Source organism: Diabrotica virgifera, chromosome 7 (assembly GCF_917563875.1).
Source record: "Diabrotica virgifera virgifera chromosome 7, PGI_DIABVI_V3a".
NCBI classification, from domain to species: domain Eukaryota; kingdom Metazoa; phylum Arthropoda; class Insecta; order Coleoptera; family Chrysomelidae; genus Diabrotica; species Diabrotica virgifera.
The window spans coordinates 190092833-190111942 of NC_065449.1; the positions used below are offsets into that span (position 1 = coordinate 190092833).

The 19110-nt window shown below is 31.7% G+C and overlaps 1 protein-coding gene across 1 annotated transcript in view; it reads left to right on the forward strand.

The window, feature by feature from the left end:
- The window catches only part of LOC114326347 (dual oxidase), a 276211-nt gene that overhangs the window by 100118 nt on the left and 156983 nt on the right, over nt 1–19110 (forward strand). Inside the window, exon 2 of the mRNA XM_028274683.2 lies at nt 5255–5335. Within this exon, the coding sequence (XP_028130484.1) occupies nt 5255–5335 (81 nt within the window). The remainder of the gene's footprint in view (nt 1–5254; nt 5336–19110) is intronic.

The window sequence follows — 19110 nt, forward strand, 5'->3', positions numbered from 1 at the left end:
ACAAAAAACATGCTTATAATTTTTATATATTGAAAAAAAGACTAAGTTTGAAAATGGTTATTCATTTTTGTTTTATATATTGATTGCATAACTCAAGATACTGTAATTAAATTTACTTAAAAATTTGTAAAATAATATGTTTAAAGGGTTTCAAGCAAATTTGAGCAATAAACATGTATTTAAATTAACAGTAATGATAGAAGGCCATTTTGAACTTAGGAAAATGTACGTATGTTTATTTTGGCCAAGATATCGATATTTTAATAGAGCGCTCTGGGCCCCTGAATCGAACATGATAAAAAAGATTCTATCAGCGCAACCCGTGGGAATGAGAAGACGGGGTAGACCCAAGCTGAGGTGGATGGACGGGGCAACACAAGATGCCGAGAAGATCGGAGTCGGCAACTGGAAAATGCAAGCAAGGGACAGAACAGAATGGCGTAGAAAGCTTGAGAAGGTCGAGGCCCTCTAAGGGCTGTAGCACCAAGATGATGATGATGAACTGCAAATACTTATTTCGGACATATTGACCCATCTTCAGTACAGTGTAGCCAAGTTACAAAATGAGTATGTTAACTTGGGAAAGGATCACTTCAGGAGCAATGTTTTTGGTCACATTGATAGAAGACCCTCTCATCTAAGGGCTACAACTAACACTGCCAAGGAGGTAAAGCTACCTGAGGAAATGGAAAGCCATAACGTTATTAAATAAATGATTAAGTAAGCGAATACAAATACATAATATAAATGCAGATAAGGAAAATCATTCGCAAAAACTCGCAAAGTGAATGTGAATATGAAAGGGAATATAAAAATGATGAAGGGCAACTGTATATACGTATTTCGGACTTAATGGCCCAACTTCAGTACAGTGTAGCCAAGTTAGAAAAGGAGTATGTTAACTTGGGAAAGGATCACTATAGTAGCAATGTTAACATTTTTGGTCATATTGTTAGATGGCAGGGTCTTCTTGACGATCATTGTTAGACCGTATTCTTGTACAAACTCCGTTATTCTGGTCACCAGCCTCTGAATCATTAGTGTCATCCGCATGTATCTAATGTTGTTAATGGGAACTCCATTTATATTTATTCCAGCTGTTTCTGTCTCAAAAGCTTTTTCAGGATCTCTGCCGAGTAGGCTTTAAAAATAATTGGCGACAACAAGCATCCCTGCCTCACCCTAAGTCTGATTTCAATTTCATCTGACAGCTGTTCGTGAACACGTACTGTTGCTCGCTGCTTATAGTATAAATTCGATATAATCCTGAGGTCATTGTGGTCTACCTTATTTGATTTTAGGACATGCTTTAATTGCTCATGTCGTACTTTGTAAACTGGAATCGAAATCCACTCTCGAAATTCGTAATCGGCAGCCAAAAATACATAAGAAAACTTTGGTGAACCGATCAGAATTGAAACTGCCACGGCAGCTGGCGACTGGCGCCCAGACTACAAAATGGTTTATTAATTATTTTACCTTCAACCGCATCTAATCCTACAAGTTAAAGTTGAGAAAGAAACAGTTTAAAAATAGATTAGCTATATATGTCCAAGGAAGATTGTACAAATTCTGAAAACAGGAGGCTAAAGACCAGGTTGTAATTTTTTTTGAGATATAAATAAAAAGCAGATAATCCTCTTACGCTATTAAGCAGGATCAATGGTATTAATAAATAATCAATTTTGCTATTACAATTTATTCGCTTGAGACATGCATTGGATGTAAACATTAGTTGACAGCTATGTCGTCATCGGCAACGTAAGAGATTACAATTTCCGTTCAGGTTTTGAATATTTTTGATTAGTGATGAGCAAAACAAGAACAAGACCAAGACCAGGCTAGTCTTGGTCTTGGTCTTGTTCTTGCAAGCTTGGTCTTGGTCTTGGTCTTGCAGCTAAAAGGCAGTCTTGGTCTTGGTCTTGGTCTTGCACTAGCCGGTCTTGTTCTTGGTCTTGGTCTTGCTGCAAGAGTCTTGCTGGTCTTGCTTTTTTTTGTAGTAAGAATTTGAACCAAACAGTTTAGAATAAAATGTACATTGAAATAAATAAAGATGTGAAGAATGAAACTATATTTTTTGCTTTAAAATTTTAAAAGAATGTAGAATGTAGTTTCAAACGGATACCAATTGTAACATTATACCTATATTCACCTAATTATTTTTATTTCATTAAAAAGTATGTTTCAAATACAATGGTTTATTTTCAAATTTCAATTTTAAGTTGAATTGAGACACAAACTGCTTTTTATAAATTCAATAGCATATGATATCAAAGAAAAAAAAAAAAGAAAAGTGAAAAAAAAGAAGAAAAAGGAAAAAGGTATTAGTTACATTTTATTTTATTTGGAGTAAATACGCGCTTTATTTAATTATACATACTTATATACAAGGCAAAAGCAAAACTGTGTTTTTATGTGGAGAAAAAATAAAAAAAACATTAAATTTTAACCAGATGTAAAATTCCTATTGAAATGATGTATCGAACGTGAACACTGATTTCTCATTAAAAAATAGTTATTTATGAAACAGTTCGTGAAGTATGCTTTTTGCGAACGCACGCGATATTTAGAGCACAACGGAGCGAGGGCTATACATCGCGTAAGTTTGCAAAAAGTACTTCACGCACAGTTTCATACAATATTTTATATACTCTTCGATAAACAAATAAAAAAACAGTAACTCTTCGTCACTGGAATTCATTTCCATTCTACAATTTTTAGAACTTTGACATTTAAAAATCCTAACTACTTTTAAACCACAAAACTGTCAAAAATTTTGTTGTAAGTCATTGCTCATATTGTCATCACCATGACAACGCGAAAGTTAAGGATATTTGATTATATGAAACTGTGCCAAAAAAACCATTGAAAGTGTGCAAAAAAGTAAATCCCATTTAAAAGACATTGTTACTTCACACACACTTTAAACCCTTCACGCACTGTTCTCTATAATGACAGTTTTCACAAACTAAAAACTGATACATAATATGACATAGAGTAGATAATAGTTATTTATTGAAACAGTTCGTGAAGTATGCTTTTTGCGAACGCAAAAAGTACTTCACGCACAGTTTCATACAATATTTTATCTACGATAAACAAATAAAAAAAGCTGTAACTCTTCGTCACTGGAATTCATTTCTATTCCACAATTTTTAGAACTTTGACATTTAAAAATTCTAACTACTTTCAAACCACAAAACTGTCAAAACTTTTGTTGTAATTCATTGCTCATATTGTCATCACCATGACAACGCGAAAGTTAAGGATTGTCATCATGACAACGCGAAAGTTAAGGATTGTCACCATGACAACGCGAAAGTTAAAAACAGTGCGAAAAAGTAAGTCCCATTTAAAATACATTGTTACTTCACGCACACTTGAAATTCTTCACGCACTGCTATCTATAATGACAGTTTTCACAAACTAAAAACGTATACATAATATGACATAGAGTAGATAAAAGTTATTTTCAGTTCATATGAACGTTTAACCTATAAAGTTTGTACACATAGTTAGTAAACATTCTGCATATACAGGGTGGCCGTATAGTGTGACAAAACTCGATATCTCGGAAACTGTTCATAATAGAGAATAACTGAAAATAGAAAAATTAAAAAAAATCATTTTCCGAAGAATCCAGTATCACTCAAAAACATTTCATTATTTTTAGCCTTTAAGTTCCAATTAGAATCAAATATGGCGGAAAATCTATTATACTGGAAACCGTTGAACTGTCACAGGAATAATTTTATTTCTGTTTCTACATATACGGTTTTTTAAATGTCATTTTTGAGTACTGCAGAAACGACGTCATCAGTATTATTTTCATAAAATGTGTTCTTATACGACAGTCTAATACGGAGCATTTTTTTTAATTCGATTGTGCTCCCCTTTTTTTGACATTCGATTGCTTTTTTTGTTATTTGAGTGGCCTGCTTACGTTAAATACCCTTTACTTACTGTTGTAAAATTATAAGATAATGCTAGAAAAGTTAGAAGACGAATGTTAAAACCAATTCCCCTTAATCTGTTTTACTAACGATCAAAGTATATAATATCAAAATTGTTGATTTTTAGCTTAAAATATTATGTATTTTAAAAATTCGATATTCTTGAAGGTTTATTACAATGTCAGTATATATTATTGAACAAAAAAAAAATAAAGTTAACTAATAAAAAACCAATTTCGCAAAAAAGTGCAAGAGTCTTGCAGGTTGGTCTTGGTCTTGCATAGTCTTGCAAGGTTCGGTATTGGTCTTGGTCTTGTTCTTGCAAGCTTGGTCTTGGTCTTGGTCTTGCAGCTAAAAGGCGGTCTTGGTCTTGGTCTTGCTGCAAGACCAAGACCAAGACTGCAAGACCAAGACCAGTCTCGCTCATCACTATTTTTGATAACAGTTACTTGTATAATCGCGTAAATTATTCAATTATTTCATTAATAGAATTATTTTTTCACTAACTATGTATTCAGTGACTTCAGTAATTTATCTATCTATGTAAGGATTTTTACAGCTGCCGCCGCCTTCCTTCTTTCAACCAACGTCTCCCGTCGTTTCTGTTCTGCCATTCTCCGTCTCTAAGGTCTCGTCTTTCCATGGCCTCGTCCACTTCATCCCTCCATGATCTTCGGGGTCTACTTCTTATTCTCTTTCCTATTCAGCTTTAATTTGGTTCACTGGCAAAGATATGCAGTCAGCTGATTTGTGGTCTCCAGAATATGTTGCTTGTGCATGAGAGTGCTTCTTCTTCTTATGATTGGCAATTTTAAACTTGCGTTAGTTTTGTCGATCTTCTTTTGTAGAAAATAAAGTAAAGTCCTTTGTAGGCAATTTCATGTGTACACTATCTGTTACCGTATATTAGTAGGCTTTTTCTTCTCTAGAGATCTTTAATGAGGAACGTAGAAAAAGCACTTTTGTCAAATCTTCACTTTATGTTCTGGATCGTAATCTAATATTCGTTCATTAATATGGATTTCGAGATAAACACTCTACTGATGAAGGTATAAGATTGGATCATAAACTTCAGTTCATCTCATACAATATTCATGAAGACTCAATTCATATATGCCAGAAAGATATTTCAGGATTAAACAACAGGATATTTTATTGTGATATGAGGAAAACCTATGCATGTGTACCACAGGGAAGTTTATTGGGATCAGTCTTAAATCTCATATGCATTATTGACTTAAGCAAATTTTTAAGTCAAATCTTTTTTCTTTATTTTTATTTTGATTTTATTTTTGTTTCAGATCAACTCCTAAGTAAGACAGAAAAACAAAGGTATGATGGATGGTTCAATAACTTAGCGCATCCCGAATGGGGGTCTGTAGGTAAGTTACAACAAAGTATATTTATTATGTAGTTATAGCAAAAATGTAATACGTGTTAAACAAGCAATTGCAAGATTTTCACCCGAACTGAAAGTCGATACTTAAACTCTTCGTGTAACTTTGCATCTATTGATATACGATTTAATTAATTTTGAGTCATTTTCAAACTTCCGCTCATAACTTTTTAATCGGAAATGACATATCAAAGCCGCAATTAAATATTCGAGCTCGAATTTTCAGTACGCGTCGATTGATATATCACATTTACTATTCCTGAGACTATAATGCGAAACTTTCGGTTATAACTTTTTAACCGGAAGTGATATAAAAATCGGAAGTATATATTTGTTCTCGTCTTATTAAGGTGAGTCGAATAATATATCGCTTGTATTATTTCGACTTTAAAATAGTACTTCCGGTTGCAACTTTGGAACCGGAAGTTTGAGGTCAAATTTCTCACCTTTAATACCATCTTTGGGTTATAAGCTTTCATTTGACACCTCATTTGTCACATTATCAAATCTGTTCTAATAGGTAACGGAGGAGTTGTGTTTTCGAAAGGACAGACAGACATGGATAATTCAAATTTTTTTACAATTTAACGTTGTAAAATGGGGGAAAACAAAATTCCGAACGCGAGTGCTAGCGAAGTTAAGGAAGCACAAGTACACTAAGCATCAAAATTAACGCACCATCTTAAAAATGGGACATTTTTGATGTATTGTATTTCCTAAACCTGTTGTCCGATTTTAGTGATTTTTTTTAATATGTTATAGATTTATTTTTCAAGAATATCGATGTAGTAATATTGTTGCTAAACAGATAAGTGCCATTGTTTACCGGGTGTAACAATGATAGTGTGTTTTTTCCTCAAAGCTTGGAACACCCTGTGGAATAATTTGGCGTATATAAAATGTTGAAATTGAAACTCAACTGTAGGCTTAGGCTTTCTTAACGTTATGCTTTTTGATTCATTCGCTTATGTTGGATAATAAAAAAGTTAGGTACTTTAACAACTAGCAACGTTCTTCATCAATACAGGGTGTTTTTAAATAAGTGCAACAAACTTTAAGGAGTAATTCTGCATGAAAAATAATGACTGTTTGCTTTATAAACATATGTCCGCAAATGCTTCGTTTCCGAGATACGGGATGTTGAATTTTTTCTTACACTGACGATTTATTTATTGCTCTAAAACCGGTTGAGATATGCAAATGAAAGGGTACTCCCCGTTAAGATAGGCAAAATGCCCTCACTCCCAGAATTCAATATATTAATTTTTTTTACGTTCTATGCAATTAAAAAATGAGATAACGCGGATTTTTAGGTCGCCACCCCCTTACCCCTCCCCCACAACCAAAAAGGTAGATTTTTAGATTTATTTTTTTTATTTGGGTTCCAATTGATTTAAAAATTTCAAAAAATTCACATATGTATCTCAGACTTTTATAAAATATGTCCATTTTTTATGGACCCCTAGGTCGAGTGTACATAACCTCAAAATTTTTTTTAACTTTTTTAAAGCTTATAACTTTTTCTTGGAGGGGGCTGTAGATCCAATTTTTTTTGCATTTTGTGTATTTTATCAAAAGCTATCTCTCTTATTTTTTTCAGATTTTTCCGTTACCTGCGCCATTTTGAAAAACCCGGAAAACTGTTTTTTTTAGGGGGTTTTCGGGGATTTTCTCCATTTTATAGACTGCAACATAGATCAACTCAAGGTTTTGTTAATAGATTATGTAGAATTTGAAATAACTGAGTATTTTAGGACTCTCAAAAATTGGGCAAAACACCCCAAGCCCCCAAAAACCATGTTTTTTTAAGTTATATAAGGGTTTTTGTTGGCTTAATGATATTTTTTGAGGTCGATACAGCCTAAAAATTTTGAATTTTTTTCATTTTTTTTACTTTATATGTGATTAAAAAATAAGACTCATCGCATTTTTAGCCCACCACCCCTCCCCCTGCCCCCACAAAAACGACAATTCTTCTATTTTTTTTATTTAGTTAAGTTGCAATTAATTTAAACATTTTATGAGGCTTCTAAAAAACATCTATTTTTTATAGACCCGTAGGTCAAGTGTACACATAACCTCAAAATTCCTTTTTTATTTTTTTAAAACGTATTTTTGACTTCGATCGATACTTGTTTTATCGATATTTTTTAGAACGTCCAATGAATTGTACATCTCTCTCGCGGACGACCGCCTCAATACGTGCTTAGCGCTCATTTTTAATTATTAAAATTAATAGTAATAAAATAATGACAAAAATTTCTTCAGGCTCTTGTAGGGGGGGCTTTAAACTTTCATTTGGTCACTTTCTGACTTTCCTAATAATAATTTTTAATCGAGTTATTAAGCCTTGAAAATGGCCATTTTCGCCTTTTTCAAATTTTAAATCGCGTGTAACTCGACAACAGTCAATTTTAGAGCAAGATCACAAGAGACCTTTTTTGTTCAGGTTGATCCAGATAATCTAAAACAGATTTGTCCGAAGTGAAAAAATTGATTTGTTGAATTCGTTTAAAAAATTGTTTAAACAATTTTCCGACCGCGGTACAGGTGAATTTGTTTAAAGGACCTGTTTTTGAGTAAGTTTGTGCAAAAAAAGAATCGGAATAATTTACCTAACGGGGACAAGCATACGTCGTGGTCTATTTGCATTATGAGCCAAATGCAGATGGTTTGGAAAACATTAAACGATAGATATCTATGTCTTGTATATATCTTGTAGATGCGAGTTGCGCAATCGGCAACATAACCATAAGCTGTTCTGTTGTTCGCATGTAGCTGCCATAGTATAATATTTATGGCATGGAAGATATTCTACAAAAATCATCATGCCAGCAGAATATCTTGCAAAACTGTTTGACAATACGGATGTTATACCTGTAATAGACGAAGACAGCGATGAAGACTTTAGAACTGTTAAGTGTAATACCAACGAATATAACTCTCCGAATACTCTATGAATATACCTATACGGAGCTATATATTCTTTGGTAATACTTTCCTCATTCATTTTATGGTGTTTTATGTGGCAGTAACGTGAAGCAGTGTCATTATAGGCAGAGATACATATAGGTTATGTAGATGGTACAAGCAGATGTTTGAATAATTAGAATATGTATAATGTAAGGTAATATTAGGGTACCTACTAAATACAAACTAATGAACAAAGGACAAAATGTTTTGATTCACAAAACTACAAGAAGTATGATATATTAAAATGTACTTTTTGTAATTTATAATTTAATAATTATTAATTATTCTAAATGGGAAATAAGCCACAATTTAACTAAAAAATGATTTTATTAAGGTTTCGACGTCCACCACGTTGTAAAAATACAAAATATTAATAAATTAAACAAAAATGTAGCTTGGTAAAAAATCTTATCTTAAAAATATCTAATAATTTAATTTAATCTGACTTATTTATATAGATCGCCCCGAACCCTTTTTTCAGTGCGTCACAGATTATCGAATTCTCTCTAACGCATTACAGATGGAAAATAAAATCATTTTTTAGTTAAATTGTGGCTTATTTTCCATTTAGAATAGTTAATTACAAAAATGCCACAAAGAAATAGCTTTAGAACATTTTCGATTTAATTGCAAGCCAACTTAAAAAAATAAAATCGAAAAATTTACGTTTTTGGCTGTGGGGAGGGGTAATAGGGGAAGTGGGCTAAAATTGCGGTGAGTCATAATTTTTTAATCACATAGAACGTAAAAAAATAAAAAAAAAATATTCAGGCTGTATCGACCTCAAAAAATATGATTAGACCCGCAAAACCCTTACAAAACTTTAACTAAATAAAAAAATAAAAGAAATGACGTTTTTGTGGGGGCAGGGGGAGGGGTTGGTGGGCTAAAAATGCGATGAGTCTTATTTTTTAATCACAAAGTAAAAAAATGAAAAAAATTCAAAATTTTTAGGCTGTATCGATCTCAAAAAATATCATTAAGCCAACAAAAACCCTTATATAACTTAAAAAAAAAACATTGTTTTTAAGGGGCTTGGGGTATTTTGCCCAATTGATAGTCGTAAAATACTCAGTTATTTCAAATTCTACATAATCTATTAACAGAACCTTGAGTTGATCTATGTTGCAGTCTATAAAATGGAGAAAATCCCCAAAAACCCCCTAAAAACAGTTTTCCGGATTTTTCAAGATGGCGCAAGTAACGGAAAAATCTGAAAAAAATCAGAGAGATAGCTTTTGATAAAATTTACAAAATGCAAAAAAAATTGGACCTGCAGCCCCCTCCAAGAAAAAGTTATAAGCTTTAAAAAAGTTAAAACAATTTTGAGGTTATGTACACTCGACCTACGGATCCATAAAAAATGGACATGTTTTGTAAAAGTCTCAGATACATGTGTGAATTTTTTGAAATTTTTAAATCAATTGCAACCCAACTAAAAAAAAATTAAATCTAAAAATCTACCTTTTTGGCTGTGGGGGAGGGGAAAGGGGGGTGGCGATCTAAAAATCCACGTTATCTCATTTTTTAATTGCATAGAACGTAAAAAAAATAAGTTTATTGAATTCTGGGAGTGAGGGCATTTTTCCTATCTTAACGGGGGGTACCCTTTGGTAGGTTTTAAGAGGTAGTTATTGTGCATTTTTTGCATACAATTAAGAATGTTATATTCACCATTGGCGTGCATACGGGTAATATGACTGGGTAATATGACCCGTATGCACGCCAATGGTGAATATAAAACTCTTAAATGTATGTCAAAAAATGCGCAATAACTAGCTCTTAAAACCTACTAAATTTTATTTGCATATCTCAACCGGTTTTAGAGCAATAAATAAATCGTCGGTTTGTAAGAAAAAATTCAACATCCCATATCTCGGAAACAAAACATTTGCGGACATATGTTTATAAAACAAATGGTCATTATTTTTTCATGCAGAATTACCCCTTAAATTTAGACTCTTTTTTTACCTCTTATTTAGAAACACCCTGTATTGATGAATAACATGGCTAGTTGTTAAAGTACCTAACTTTTTTATTATCCCACATAAGCGAATGAATCGAAAAGAAAAATATTAAAAAAGCCTAAGGCTACAGTTCAGGGTGTTCCAAACTTTGAGGAAAAACACACTGTCATTGTTACACCCGGTATACAATGACACTTGCCTGTTTGGCAATAATATTATTACATCGATATTCTTGAAAAATAAAGTTATAATATACTAAAAAAATTACTCAAATCGGACAACAGGTTTAGGAAATACGAGACATCAAAAATGTCCCATTTTTAAGGTGGTGCGTTAATTTTGATGCTCAGTGTAGATCTCATTTTAGGCTGAAACTATTTTGGAATATTTCTACGTCGTATAATTCCAATATCCTCTAACTCCACTTTTTCTATATTTTGAACTATCTTTGTTTTTAGATAGTCTGTGCAATTTTTTACATGTTATTATGTTCGTTTTGTACCTAAAACCGCCAGCTCCCGACTAAATTTGACAGTAACGTTAAGAATTTTTTCCAAACCCGCCAGCTCCTTTCATTCTGAAGATTTCAATATGGCGGTATAGTTCAAAACTGTGTGAATATTGTTGTCCGTAATTTGCTTTTATTAATTAAAATAATGGAAGAAATAACTAAACAAGTTGAAAAAGCATGTCCTAATAAAAAAAAGAAAAAGAAAAAGTCGTTAAATTCACCTGTAGTTATATCCAAAATTCGCTAATTCCACGCTATCTCCACTGGTTAGTTTCAAAATCTGCTAAATCCATTCTTTTTATACATAAATACATTTTTATCTTCTGTTTTATTAATAGCCCAGTAAATGAACGGGAAATCCGGCGATACCGTGTAATTTTCAGGGGCAACTCCGAATTGCATGAAAATTTTGATTTAGGTTCTACTTACCCTCCACTTCAAAATTGAAATTGACCATTGGTTGCTTTTACTTGGGGGGTGACAGTCACCCCTTCTCGGGGGTGAAAAAACATACGTTCAAGATAAGACCGGAAATGGATAAATTCGCTGGTTTTAAGTAACTTTTGTTCTATAAAGTTTTTTACGTAAGTCAATACTTTTCGAGTTATTTGCTAAAAACTACGTTTTCAGACGGTTTTTCGCAAATAACTCAAAAAGTAAATATTTTATCGAAAAAAATATCCTTAGCAAAAGTGTAGCTTATAAAAAACCCAAAAAAATGGTGTATCAGTAAAGTCTATCAATAAAATAAAAACAAAGTTGTAGCTCATGAAAAATACGTTCTTATTCGTCTAATTCCAAATCGAATATTTTAAGGTGAAATCACCGAAAGTTAAGCACTTTTCGGGAAAAACCCATTTAAACTTTTTTAAAGTGTTTATAAAAAGCTTTGTTTTAATTGTTAACAAAAGTTTTAGCATTAAAAATAAGCGAGTTACGCTCAAAATAAAGTTGGCCCTCTTTTTTTTTGTAAAAAATCATGAAAATCTCGCCGTGCTTAGCTCCCCAAATGAAATTAATCGCTACGGCTTTACAAACAATTTACTTACCTATTTATTTTTTATATGATTTTTCAGTATCACCGGTTTAAAGTGTTTATTTTTGAAAGGGTTATAATTGAGAAAGCTTGAATGGGTCACTAATCACGAGTGTATGCAAATTTTGAACAGCCATATCTTAACCAATTTTTGTCTTACGGAGAAACAAAATGAAACTATCATATTTATAATAGCAAAACCTACATTTTTTTACTCTTTAAGATTTTTCTTATCACTAATACTTTTTAAGTTATTTTGAAAAAATAAAATTTTTCAAAAATTTTTAGAATTTTTTTTTACTATAAAACCAAATTTTTTTAAAAATAAGCACTTCAAACCATTTAAACTTACAGATCATATAAACAATACACATACAGTTAAAATAGATGGTAAAGCCAAACGATTAATTTCATTTAGGGTGCTAAATAGAGGGAGGTTTTCACGATTTTTTTTACCAAAAAAAGGGGCCAACTTTTTTTTCAGTGTAACTCGTTTATTTTTGATGCTGTAAACTTTTGTAAAAAACAAATAATAAGCTTTTTTTTCGATACTTTAAAAATGTTAATAAGGTTTTCCCAAAAAACGCATCTTTCTTCGGTGATTTCGCGTTGAATTATTCGATTTGGAATTAGACGAATAAGAACGTATTTTTCATGAGCTACAACTTTGCTTCTACTCAATTTGTAGATTTTACTGGTACACCATATTTTTCGTTTTTTTATAGGCTACACTTTTGCTAAAAATATTTTTTTCGATAAAATATTTACTTTTTGAGTTATTTGAGAAAAACGGTCTGAAAACCTAGTTTTTTTGTCGAAAAATCAACATTTTAAATCGCGAATAACTCGAAAAGTATTAAATTACGTAAAAAACTTAATAGAACAAAAGGTGCTTAAAATAACTCAATTTATCCATTTCCGGCCTTTTTTAAACACGCGTTTTTCACCCCCCGAGAAGGGGCAAATATCACCCCCAAGTAAAAGCAACCAACGGCACAAATTCAAACCCACTTTGAAGTGGAGAGTAAGTAGAACCTAAATCCAAATTTTCATGCAATTCGGAATTGCCCCTGGAAATTACACTCCAAAACGGTCATAAACGGTCATTTATTGGGCTATAACCAAGTTACGTAAATCAGGGTTATCAACAAATTAGAATATCATTCCCTAATAGCCCAATAAATGACCGTTTTGAAGTGTAATTTTCAGGGGCAACTCCGAATTGCATGAAAATTTGGATTTAGGTTCTACTTATCCTCCCCTTCAAAGTTGAATTTGTGCCGTTGGTTGCTTTTACTTGGGAGGTGACAGTCACCCCTTCTCTGGGGGAGGGAGTGAAAAACGGGTGTTTAAAATAAGCTCAGAAATAAATAAATTGACAGATTATAAGCAACTTTCATTCTATAAAGTTTTTTACATAAGTCAATACTTTTCGAGTTATTCGAGATTGAAAATGTTTTATTTTTCAAAAAAAAACTACGTTTTCAGACGGTTTTTCGCAAATAACTCAAAAAGTAAATATTTTATCGAAAAAAATATTCTTAGCAAAAGTGTAGCTTAAAAAAAACGAAAAAAATGGTGGATCAGTGAAGTCTATAAAATGAGTAAAAGCAAAGTTGTAGCTCATGAAAAATACTTTCTTATTCGTCTAATTCTGAATCGAAAAATTCAACACGAAATCACCGAAAAATTAAGCACTTTTCGGGAAAATCTTATTAACATTTTTAAAGTACCTAAAATAAAGCTTTATATTTGTTTTTTACAAAAGTTTCTAGCATCAAAAATAAACGAGTTACACTGAAAAAAAGAAGTTGGCCCCTTTCTTTGGTAAAAAAATCGTGAAAACCTCCCTCTATTTAGCACCCTAAATAAAATTAATCGGTACCGCTTTACCGTTTATTTTAACTGTTTGTGTATTGTTTATATGATCTGTAAGTTTGATTGGTTTGAAGTGCTTATTTTTGAAAAAATTTGGTTTTATAGTAAAAAAAATTTTTTTGGAAAATTTTCCTTTTTTCAAAATAACTTATAAAGTATTAGTCATAAGAAAAATCTTAAAAAGTAAAAAATGTAGGTTTTGCCATGATACTATAAATAAAGTTTAAATTTGCCATGTTATTTATAGTATCATGGGTTTTGCTATTATAAATATGCTAGTTACATTTTCTTTTTCCGTAAGACAAAAATTGGTTAAGATATGGCTGTTCAAAATTTGCATACAGTCGTGATTAGTCACCCGTTCAAGCTTTTTCAACTATAACCCTTTCAAAAATAAGCACTTTAAACCATCGAGACTAACAGATCATATAAAAATAGATAAGTAAGTAAAATGTTTGTAAAGCGGTAGCAATTAGTTTCATTTGGGGAGCTAAACACGGGGAGATTTTCATGATTTTTTTTTACCAAAAAAGATGGCCAACTTTATTTTGAGCGTAACTCGCTTATTTTTAATGCTAGAACCTTTTGTAAACAATTAAAATAAAACTTTTTATAAACACTATAAAAAAAGTTTGAATGGGTTTTTCCCGAAAAGTGCTTAATTTTTCGGTGATTTCACCTTGAAATATTCGATTTGGGATTAGACGAAGAAGAACGTATTTTTCATGAGCTACAACTTTGGTTTTACTCGATTGGTAGACTTTACTGATACACCATTTTTTTCGGTTTTTTATAAGCTACATCTTTGCTATGAACGTGTTTTTCGATCAACTATTTATTTTTTGAGTTATTTGAGAAAACCCGTATGAAAACTTTTTTGTCGAAAAATAAACATTTTCAATCGCAAATAACTCGAAAAGTATTGACTTACATAAAAAACTCTATAGAACAAAAGTTGCTTGAAATCAGTCAGTTTATCCATTTCCGGTTTATCTTGAACGTATATTTTTTCACCCCCGATAAGGGGCAACTGTCACCCTCCAAGTAAAAGCAACCAACGGCACAGTTTCAACTTTGAAGTGGAAGGTAAGTAGAACCTAAATCCAAATTTTCATGCAATTCGGAGTTGCCCCTGAAAATTACACGGTATCGCCGTAGTTCCCTTTCATTTACTGGGCTATAATGGAATAATTTCAATTCATTTAGACAGGTGATCTGAAATAATGAATACAGTTTTTGGCTTTTACTGAAAATATGTTGCGCGTGGAGTTAGCGAATATTGGAATTATACGACTCAGTACGTTTAATGGGAATTAACCGCACTTTGAAGTAAAACTACGTTTATTTTGACGTTTTGATTTCCGAATTGGCAATCGCATTTTCTATTCCGCTTGGTGTTCGTCAATATTTTCTCTTATGTCTATTTCAAACTTTTTCTAAAGATTTTTCTATATAGTCTGTACTGTACAAAGATGATATTACGAGTACACTCGTACACTAATTCGTGTCGATAGTCCTCGCTTTTTTCTAAATATTGTTTAGGTGCGTCTTATAATTTTGTCTATATTTTCATTGGACATGAAAAGCTGTTTGAATCGATTTTTTTCTTCTTTTCTTATTTTGTCAGTCTTCGATTGTTTAATAATGTTTGTTCTATTAATTCCAACGTATCATCAGGCATTTATGTAAGGCCGTTTGTTTTGGTTTCATTTTTTTAATTGCTTCTATAACCACACTTTTGGTTGGGGCCGAGCGAAACTAAGGGCTGAGAATTAACCACACTTTTGGTTAAGTTTAAATTACTTCTATAAGGTCTGAATTAACCATACTAGCTTCCCAACAAATATCACTTTTGTGATATTTGTGTATTGTGTATCAGCTTTTAGACGGAGAGCTAGAGCCGAAAAATCATCGTCATAAGTAATATGGAGTTTTTCCTGTGAAATGTGTCTATTGTATATTGATAATTATGACCCCTTTCAGGCTGACACCTCAGTGGATACAGGACTTAGCAATAAGGGATCAAAGGGGAAAGTTAGTGCAGTCATTAAAGGTTTTCACCTCCTATTTTGTTAAACCTCCATCGATTTGCATGAAAATTGATGACTAGTTAGAGCATACCTCAAGAAACAAAACTGATTTGGTACCACTTACACTTTTACCCTGGTGGTGAATACCACCCCTTCCCGCGGGTGAAAACTATTTTATTAAAAATAACCCCACAAATCGATAGAGGGACAAATTTTAAGTAAAATTTGTTATATCATGTTATTAAAATAAATCAATACTTTTTAGTTATGATCAAAGATTTGTCTATTTAAGAGAATATGCGTGAAGTTACGGATGATAAAAAGAACATGTTAATTAATTGTGTGTTAGTAAAATATTATTTTTATATTATTTCGATATTTAATTGAATTTTTTTTTTCATTATAAACTGAATATGTCCAGAAACTGGGGGTGTCCAATAATGGGTATATTTGATATATTCGAATACACTTTTGCTAAATGTATAATATCGAAATAATATAAAAATAATATTTTAGTAACATACAATTAATTAATATGTTCTTTTTATCATCCGTAGCTTCAGGCATGTGCTCTTAAACAGACAAATCTTTGATCTTTAATAACTCAAAAAGTGTTGATTTATTTTAATAACACGATATAGTCGGTTCGCTAAACTCAGGCACAACTGGCTATAGTCGAGGAAATGAAGCTGAAAAAATGGCAAAACCTCGCAATTTTTTCGTCCAGCATCGATTTGTACAAAAATTTGTGATTAGGCTCATTACACCCCCTAGTTCATTTTCTATATTGAGCCGTTGTACGCTTTTGGTTTTTTAAGGGTGAAAACTACCCCTAATTGTAAAAAATTATAAAATAACATTTTAAACTTTAATATTGTCAACATTTGGTTCCTATTAAATACATAATGATTGTTGTATGCTTTAAGATACACTATCATAATATTTCAACCCTTAAAACCACCCATGTAGGAGCTATATATAAAAAATTTACTTATCCTAAAAGAATAATTTCGGCTTGCATCGATTTACATAAAAATTTGGGATTAGGATCCCTTACTTCACCCTGTACTTCATATTCTATATCATGCTTAAGGGCGTTGATTATTTTTAGGGGTGTAAACTACCCCTTATTGTCAAAAATTATATAATAACATTGTAAACTTTAATATGGGTAAAATTTGGTTTTGATTGGTTAAAATAATGATTGTTTGATACTTTAGGATATATCATAATATTTCAACCCTTAAAACCACCCTTAATAACATTACAGTTTTTATAAGTAGATATTTTAATAGATCTATACAGAAAAAAAGTAGAATTAAAGAATTACAAAAAAATTTATTTAATAAGCTAACAAAAATACAAATATGAACAAATATAAAATACAAATAGTTTTTTAGTCATCTTCCAGTATACGAACCGGTTCTGTGGTATTATACATACATTGAAAATTATCCATAAGAGGACTATCCGCATTTTTCGAAAAAAAAAAAATCGTTTTATAAACATAGCTCCTTCATTTTTGGCGATAAAAAGTTTTTTCAAAAATGACTTTGTAGAATTTTTAAAGAGTTATAAGACTGTGTAAACTACATTCCGTAAGATCCCTTAGTTTTTATTTATGGTGGGTTTAAAGGGCTCGAATAAGGGGGTGTTTGCTCGTAAATATAGGCTTTAAACAGCTGTATCTCGCTAACTGTTCACTGTAATAAAAATCTATGCACAAGGTAATTTTAGTTATTAAAAAAGCTACAATTTAGTAATCCATCATTTTTTTCGCATCTCCAGTATTTTCGGAGATGTTTTGAAGTAAAAGGTGAAAAATGGGAAATTCCAAAAAATTCATTTTTCTTTAAACTACAATTTTTCTAAAATTAGGCCTTTTAAATAGGTCAAACTTCTTGGGTGTATTGATAATATAAATATAAAAGGAATTACAGAAAGGTGAAGACCAATTTTTAATTAGGAGGGCAGTTAGGGGGGTTATTTTCACTGATTTTTTATAGAGAAAAGCAGGTACCGACCTTTTTTTGATCATAAGTCGCTTAATTTTCAGGCTAGAAACTTTTTATTATTATTTTTTGAGAGGCCTAGCTGTGTGCTTGGAAAAAGATTATTTAAGTTTTCTTCGAAAAATGCAAAGTTTTTCCGTTATTTTACTTTGAATATTTCAAATTATGCATTTGACGAAAAAGGCTAACTTTTAACATGCCGTATCTCGGTTTCTATTGGTCTTAAAGATATTACAGAAAAAGAATTTGGTTTGTGTTACTAAAAGATACAATTTTAATATCTACAATTTTTTTGATAAAATGCATATTTTTCGAGGTATTCTCAAAAAACCCTTTAAAAAAGTCGATTTTTTCATCGAAAAACTGTTATTTTCAAGAGCGAATAACTCGAAAAATATTAGTTTTACGAAGAAAATGTAAAAAACATTTTTTTCTTAGAATTACTTGTTACATCGATTTGCATAGTTAAAATGTAATAAAAAATTCCCGCCCCCGAGATGGGGTGGTAACCACCCCCAAGGTTTTAGCGTACAGCGGCATGATATAGAAAATGATCCTTGGACTATTCCCTACCTTCTGTGAAAATTTCAAGTAAATCCATGCTGGACGAAAAAATTGCGAGCCAAAATGCTTCATTTCCTCGACTACTAGTGATTTTAGTTACAATTACACAACTAAATAGTTAGTAATTTAATCATGCAAATCGATGGAAGTTTAACAAAATAGGAGGTGAAAACCTTTAAAGACTACACTAACTTTCCCCTTTCATCTTTTATTGCTACTTCCTGTATGCACTGAGGTGTCAGCCTGAAACGGGTCATAATTATCAATATAAAATAGACACATTTCACATGCCAAACTCCATATTACTTATGATGATGATTTATCTGCTCTAGCTCTTAAGGGGCGTTTAAACACAGCGATAAGTCACAGCAACTAGTTGTGATGACAAGTTGCTGTGATTTGTTGAGATTGAAACGCTGTTTAGACGCTGAGATAAGTTGACCACAACAAGTTGAAGAGGGGACCATTGTGTACATTAGACCCTTTTAGACCCTTCAATGAATTATAACTAGTTTTCATCCTAAACAAATAGATCCTGTTACTTTCAAAATATAAAGGTTGGGTATGTTATACAGGGTATTTACAAAGTTATAACCAATTTTATATGAAAATCGTAACAAGTTCAACTCACTGTATATATAAAAATAAGCACAACGGCAATGGTTTATTGATGCCATATTTTTTTATTTATTGTCAAAATTTTTAAAAATGATTGATATTGCTAATTTACTTTATATCTAATAAAGGGTGAGTTAAAACTCAAGTACATTATTTTTTCAGTAAAATTTAA